General features: G+C 37.4%; 1 protein-coding gene across 3 annotated transcripts in view; it reads left to right on the top strand.

Annotated features, from left to right (window-relative positions):
• The window catches only part of LOC102486769 (protein FAM122A-like), a 60893-nt gene that overhangs the window by 36380 nt on the left and 16437 nt on the right, over positions 1 to 8076 (top strand). For 2 of the 3 annotated variants that reach the window (XM_006171436.2, XM_006171439.1), the window contains exon 12: positions 283 to 379. In XM_006171436.2, coding sequence (XP_006171498.1) covers positions 283 to 379 — 97 coding nt within the window. Of the gene's footprint in view, positions 1 to 282; positions 380 to 8076 lie in introns of those variants that run through there. The other variant, XM_006171440.2, reaches the window with a different exon arrangement.

An 8076-nucleotide genomic window follows, 5' to 3' on the forward strand; every position in this document is an offset into this window, starting at 1 on the left:
ACTGTAGAATTTTGTTAGCAGTATAAGAAAATGATAATCACTGAAAACAAAAAGATTATCAGCATTATATAAACAGTACAAATCCACTTTTGTTTAAGAGATAATTATTTATAGTATATTCACACATATTCAGCATTTGCTGTCTCTGGATAATGATGACATAAAATTTCTTTGTGCATTTTCCTGTATTTTACAACTAATCACAATGAACAAATATTGCTTTTGAAATTAGAGAAATAGTAAGCCTGTCAAACATATCTACCTTGATCTATTTTGTCACAGGTGAGATGGCACGTGAAGATCAGTCAAAGCGGTTTTTCCGAAGTTCAGCCAATATGTTTTCTCCTGATACTTCCCAACTGTCACGAAAAAATGTGTGGTGAGTACCACCATGAGGTGTTAAACATTCATTGGCCATTTTTACTTGGTTTTTAAGTCTACTCTGGCTATCATATATATTTGGGAGTATAGTACATGATTAAATATTTTTAGAAGTTATAAGACTAATATCCCAGATGGATATTATCAACATTAGTTCTTTTTCTAACATATATGTGACATTCACATATGATGGATACATTTTTAGAAATAACATTTTGGCATTAGGATAAGAGGTATTAGAGAAAGACATAAAAATGTATATTGGAAAAATCATCTACCCATCTTTTCTAACTTAGATTTTGGTTTTCTTTGTTGGATTGAGAATGTTATTGAAGAGTGTGCCTAAAAACATGTTTTAATAATTAAAACGGGAAATATAAGAATGAATCTTCATTGTTACTCTTGGTTTTGTTGTATTGCTCTTGTGAATCTAAGGCCAATTATTTGTGTAGACAAAGCAGAGAGAACAGAGAGATCTCTTGAGTTCTGTTATCAATGAGTGTCATTCTATTGTGCTACTCCATATTCAGTTGGAAACAGTAGCAGTGTTGGATCTTCTTGTAATTCACCAGCTGGAACCAGCACTGTCACAAACCCTCCTGTGTCACCTTCTGATACTGGTTCTCCATTTATTTAGCAGGTGAACTTTCAGCTGAGTAGTCACACACCCCCAGACTTTCTTGCCAGTGAAGAAACACACACATACACACAGACACACAAACCAAGTTACAGCAATAACTGAATTGTATCATATAAGTTAGACTATATTTATCTATTTTCCCTCGATCTCCCCAAATTATGTTTATCTCTAGAATTTTCACATCTAATTCCTGTGTATACTCTTAAATTAGATATAGTAATATTTTCAAAGATGATTTCCAAATAAGAACTATGTTGAAAATACAAGCATACATTTTTTAGCCTGCTAATCTCTAGAAAATTCTGCCTCTTGACTTTTAAAAAATATTTGAGAGTTCTTATTAATGGGGATAAATAAATAAAATGATAAGTTCTAATGAAATATAATTGTTCATTTACCCAACAAGGTAAAATGAGTTTTGAAAATTCTGTACATGAGGGCCAGCCCAATAGAGCAGCAGTTAGGTACTACATAGAGAAAGCCATATCCCCTATGGCCAACCAGGGTTTGAATCCCAGCCCTAGCAGCGTGAAAAATACATGGGACATACACATGCCCAGGTTCCTGATGGGATGGAGAATTGGAGAAAAAGGAACTGCAGTGTAACCAAGCCCCATTGGGGGTTGTTTCTCTTTCACTTTCTCATACACACGCATGTGCCCTCTGGCATTAAAAAAGAAAATTATATATGAGCTGGACACAGTAATGTGGGCCTGTAATCTCTGCTACTCAGGAGGCTGCTGAAGGAGGACTGCAAACTGGGGACTAGCCTGCACAGCATAGTGAAACCTGTTTCTTAAAAAAAAAAAGTACTTAATGTTTATGCAAGTGTTTAATGATATACTTAGTAATTGCTAGTTTCTACTTGATAAGGAAAAGTCACCTATCAAACCCAATTTTTAAAAAATTCATTTTATGTTTACATTTTTTTGAAAGAGAGATTCTTGGTATAGGGCACATGCACTTCCTGGAGTGAGAGAAGGACAGAGACAGAGGCAGAAAGCAAGAAATCACTCCCCCGGGGAGGGGGGGGGGGTGCGGTACCCACCCCACAGACCCTTCTCCTCCATTGTCCTCTTGGGATTTTGATCATACATGTACACACACCTGGCATGAGTTTCAAGTTGCCAGGCCCAGGACTTGAATTGTAGTCGCCCATGTAGGAATCCAGCAACGCAACCGTTACACCATCTACTGGTCCTTAGTTTTGCATTTTTAAAATTTACACCACTGGGGGCCACCAGGTCGCATAGTGGTTAAGGTGCTGGACTCCCACATGACTGACCATGGTTCAAGTCCTGGACCTAGGGCTTGAAACTCATGCCAGGTACATGTGCATATGTGCCCAAAATCCTGAGAGGAGAATGATGGAGAAGGGATTGCAGCATGGCCATCCTCCCGGGGGGGCATTTCTCACTTTTTCTCTCGCTATCTCTCTCTTTCTCTCTGTCAAGCATACATACCCTATATCAAAAATCTCTCTAAAAAAAATGACATCACTCTACATCTTTACAGCATATAAAATGATTTTTCCCAGCATGAATGCAGTGCATGTCATTCAAGTCATAGATATTACCATATATATTATCATCAACAGATAACTTTTTATTCTTCTGTCTATTAAATGTTTTTCCCCTTGATCCCCTCCCTCTCATCCCTTATTACCTACCCCCTTCTATACAATTTTTAAAACTTAGCTAGTTATACCATACTGATTGATTCAAGGGCTGCCTATTTTGCACATGAATCTTTGGATGCTTAATTTGTTGGAAAGGAGCAGGTAGGGCAACAGCAAGATGAATAAAAGCTAATTGAATACACAGAAAATAATATGTAATTGAGGCTTTACTCAATTTGTACTCAACCTGATTAACTCTGAACAATTTTGCATTATAATTAAGTGTAAAAAAAAAGACAATGTTGATAAATTGTGGTCTTTCACATTTTTATGAATTACCTTTTATTTATCATCATTACTACTGATTTGATTAAATACAGGCTTAATATGTTAGCACATTTCTGCAAGAAGCATGTGCTTCCCATTGTTCCACAAGGACTATAAATGTTCGTTTAAACCCCAGTTTTCTATTCAAAAGTTTTAAGGGATTTTTAAAATTTATTTATCATCATAATCTTGTTTATATTACATTAAATTGCATATAACTTTACAATGTATTACATTGCTTTTTCAAAAGGGAATGCCATGCATGTCAGTCAATACAGAGACATTAGCATCCCCACTTCATCATTCAATATCTTTTCATTGTTTTCCCGATCATTATTATTATTATTCCAATTATTTTTTAACTAGTCAATCATTATTTCTCATTTTGCTTGTAAAAAGACTTTACCCATCATGAAATACTTCTCAGACCAATCTAGTTGAGAATACTATACATGTAGACTTTGTTATCTGGTTGTAAGGATTTGTGTCCTGTCTTGAGATATGGATAGATTCACGTGCCTACCATTTGAACAGAATCTTAACCTGTTTCCTGGCTTTAAGCAAAGTTCCTTAGCATTTCTTTGATTTAAGTTAAAACTGGTTTTCTCAATAGTACCAAGTAAACTTACTATTGAAAATAGTTAGATTATTTAAGAAATTGTGTGATCAATACAATGTGGGTGGGAAAAGAATGGAAGACAATAGTAGACACCAGAAATAGTATGAGAAGAGGGTGGGAAAGGACAGAGGGTCAGAAATAGGGGTAAAAAAAATTCTAGAAACAATAAGTGGAAATTTTTTTATAATAATATGCATGATTAAGTCACTATGCAGTATATTCTGGATGGGAAATCACGTTTTGTATGCTGTGACGATGCTTAGGGAATGAATGTAAATTAACTAATTTTAAAAAAGGTTTCAGGAAAAAAATATATTTTGATGTAAGCAGTGTGCACTAATAGGAGAGAGACAGAAAGAAACTGAGAAAGTACTCCCCTGGGGGGCTGGCCATGCCACAGTCCCATCTCTACCATTCTCCTCTTAGGATTTTGGGCACATACATACACACACCAGATGTGTTTTTCAAGCCTCTGGTTCAGTACTTGAACCTTAAAGTCATCCATGTGAGATCCAATCACCTTAACCACCAAACCACCAGCTTAGCCCCCTTTTAAAGATTTTTAAGATTAGGGAATAAAAATAAGCCAGACAGGGCCACACCATGGCCTCAGGTTAGGGGAATCAGATCCCAATGACCAACCACTGTTTAAATCACAGTCCCAGAAGCCTTAAAAACATGCCAGGAGCATGTGTTATGTGCCCAAGGTGGAGAAATGGAAAAGAAGGGATTGCAGTATGACCATATGCTATCCAATATTTCGCTCTCTACCGTAGAGTGTGTATAGTCGGTATATATTAAGTGGATACATACAATATCTTTCTTTCATAGCCTGGCTTACTTCACTCAGCAATAGATCCTCCATACCTGATCAGTTTCTATCAAATGCCAGGGTCTTATTATTTTTTATGGCTGAGTAGTATTCCATAGAGTATATATGCCACACTTTTTCAATCCACTCATCAGTTTGTGGACATTTAGGTTGGTTCCATGTCTTGGCAATCGTGAATAATGCTGCAGTAAACATTGATGTGCAAGTACTTTTCCAACTGAGTGTTCTCCTGTCCTTTGGGTAGATACCCAGTAGTGGGATTGCTGGATCAAATGGTAGTTCTATTTGTAGATCTTTGAGGAACCTCCATATTGTTCTCCACAGTGGCTAAACAAGTTTACATTCCCACCAACAGTATAGGAGGGTTCCCTTTTCACCACATCCCCGCCAACACTTACCACTTTTTATTATTCTTAACCTTTGCCATTCTGACAGGGGTTAGGTGGTATCTCATTGTGGTTTTATCTGCATCTCCCTTATGATGAGGGATGTTGAGCATTTCCTCATATGCTTTCTGGCGAGCACACGCGCCCTATAGCAGAAACCTCTCAAAAAAAAAAATACAACAACAACAAAAATAAACCACCTTACTATATAGCTTGTATGCTCACTGGAAACAGAGAGAGTGAAAGAAAATCACCCAGAGAGGATGAGCATGATGCAATCCCCTCTCTTCCATTCTCCTCACAAGATTTTGGACATACAGGTACATGCAGCAAGTGTGCTTTTCATGCTGCTAGGTCTGAGATTTGAATCTTGCTATTCACCATATAGGATCCAGCTGCCTTAAGCACCCATCATACCACTTGACCAACCTCTATGGCCTTCTTAGAAAGACATAGGTCTTGGATTCAGGGCCTTCCCTAATCCAGTGTGGCCTCACATCAGCTTGATTATATCTTGATTACATAGAGCTGCTTCCAGATAGAGTCAAATTCACAAGTATTGGGGTTAGAATTTAATGTATCTTCTGAGGAGCACAATTCAACCAAAAACAGTATAATTTTGATTTTGCTTGTTTCATTTTTCTTAAACTAGTTTTTAAAATGGTCCATTCCAGAGTTAGTAGATGGCATAGCAGTTATGTTGCTGGACTCTCACATGGCTGACTATGGTTTGTGTCTCAGACCCAGTGGCTTCAAACTCACACTGGGCATGTGTGCATGTACGCCCATGATCCCGGGAGGAGAATGGAGAAGAGATTGCAGCATGGCCATCCCCCAGGAGGTGATTTCTCACTTTCCCTCTCACTGTCTCTCTCCAGTGAGGACACACTCCCTAAGGCAAAAACTCCTGACATAAATAAATAAATAGTCTCTCATGTCAGAACAAGAGATGACTATAGTTTTTTTCTGATACACATATGCACTTAATACATATATATGTTCATAGTAGCTTACACATTGTGAATAAAAGGATAATGAAAAGGAAATATATTTTTGCAATATTTTTAAAGATAATTTTTAAACCTTAAATAGATGTTCAGTCAAATATTCTTGTTTTACTTATAACCTTATCCAAATGCACTCTAATGATACACTGAGATTCAACAGGAAAACTCACTGTAGTAATGAATTAGACTCTCAGATCAGGAAAAAACATGGTTCATAAACTTTATAATGACTAATTCAACCAATCAAACTTATAATTAAATTATATTCAGTAAATATCTAATGAATACTTTCTGTGTACAGGAAACTATACCAAAATGGCAAGATGTGTGAGGATGCGTGTGATACTATTCCTACTTTCAAGCAGCATAATATTAAGTAAAATAACAATGATAAAAGGCAGTCTATGATGATATGAGTATAGATAGAACTATGAAACAACCCCTGTATTATAAAAGTAGTATAGAAAGATAATATTGGAATCATTGAATTGTAGAATTAAAGGATTTTAGCAGTCTTTTGTTTTTGAGAGATTTTTTGCTATAGGGAATGTGTGCTCACCAGAGAGACAGAGAGAAAGTGAGAAGTCATCCCCTTCCGGGGGGGGGGGTGCACACTTGTGTTCTATAGCAAAAACTAATAAAATACAATAAAATGAAATAGGAAAAGAAGATAAGAGTTTAGAGTTTGTATTTAGGTGACCTGTTTCATTGGCTCTTTAGAATAGAGGCAAATCAAATGAGTCATTAAAAGCACATGAGTTAAGGTTCTAATTCTGCATTAATCCTTGTCCCTGCTCCTTGAGTTGTTAGTACTCCATCTTTAATTTCATCTCCTAAATGAGTTTTTAAAATTCTCCTAGAAGCAGTTATATGTAAATATCCATGATGAAAATGAATGTATGATTCTTTGGGTATCTGTGGAAAAACTAATTACAATTTGTCTGAAGTGTTTTAAAATAATTTAGATCTTAAAAGTTGAGCTTGGAAGAATCTATCATATCAGTAGACTTCACCATCATATAGTTGAAATCGTGCATTTAGAAAAGACCCAAGAACCATAAGTATTCAGGCAAAAAAGTAGCTTTGCTTTCCTGAAATTCCATGATGTCTCACAGATTTCTTATAATTAATATGGTTCTTAAGTAAAGACTAAAAAAAAAAAATGATTTTCACAAGTGTCTTAAACCGTATAGGTAGAGAGTCACACATCATCTAGGAATCTCAGAAATCTATGGAGCCCTCTTAATAGTGAGAGAGTTGAGGCCGGCAGGTAGTGTAGCAGTTAAGGGCGCTGGACTTCCACGTGGCTGACCTTTGTTTGAGTCCTGGACCTGGTGGCTTTCTCTCTCTCTCTCTCTCTCTCTCTCTCATGCACGCACACGCACTCTCACTCTGTCCCTCTCTGGTCAAATTAAAATAAATAAATAAATAAATGAATGAATAAAGTTAAATAAAATAATGATTCCTTTTTTTTTTTTTTGAGAGGTTTTCGCTACAGGGCGCGTGCCCTCGCCAGACAGACAGAGAGAGACAGAGAGACAGAAAGCGAGAAATCACCCACCAAAAAAATCTCCTTGATTCTCCTCTCGGGATCTTGGGCACGCACGCACACGCGCCTGGCGTGAGTTTTAAGCCACCGGGTCCGGGACACGAACCGCGGTCAACTACGTGAGAGTCCAGCAACATAGCCATTACGCTAACTGCTGGTTCCCAAAAATAATAATTCTTTTAAAACATAGTGAGAGACTTAATGACCATGGTCTCTCAGAAGAAATGTAGTAAATGAATAATTAACTGAATCCTATAAATGGACCAATAGCTACATGTGTGCAATTGGAGATCTCTGTGGCTTTATTAACAAAGTAAATTGGTAACATAATTGCTTATGTCAAACTTTTAGGAGAGTGACCAAACTATATTCTTAGTGAACACGGGAGTCAGAATATCTGATTTGTAGCTCCAGCCCTGCCATTAGCTCTGTGTGACTTTGGGCAGATCACTTCACTTCTGTGAGCTTTTGGTACCTGATCTGTAAGATAGAATTGTACTAGATAAGGTCTCTCTACCTCTTAAAATTTTATTGATTCTGGTGGGAACGAGCAGTTAGCGTAATGGCTATGTCGCTGGACTCCCACATAGTCGACCGTGGTTCTCGTCCTGGACCCGGTGGCTTAAAACTCACGCCGGGTGCGTGTGCGTGTGTGCCCAAGATCCCGAGAGGAGAATGGAGGAGAAGGGATTGTGGTGTGACCATCCCCCCTGGAGG

The sequence above is a fragment of the Tupaia chinensis genome, unplaced genomic scaffold (assembly GCF_000334495.1).
Source record: "Tupaia chinensis unplaced genomic scaffold, TupChi_1.0 Scaffold149560_1, whole genome shotgun sequence".
Classification (NCBI taxonomy): domain Eukaryota; kingdom Metazoa; phylum Chordata; class Mammalia; order Scandentia; family Tupaiidae; genus Tupaia; species Tupaia belangeri.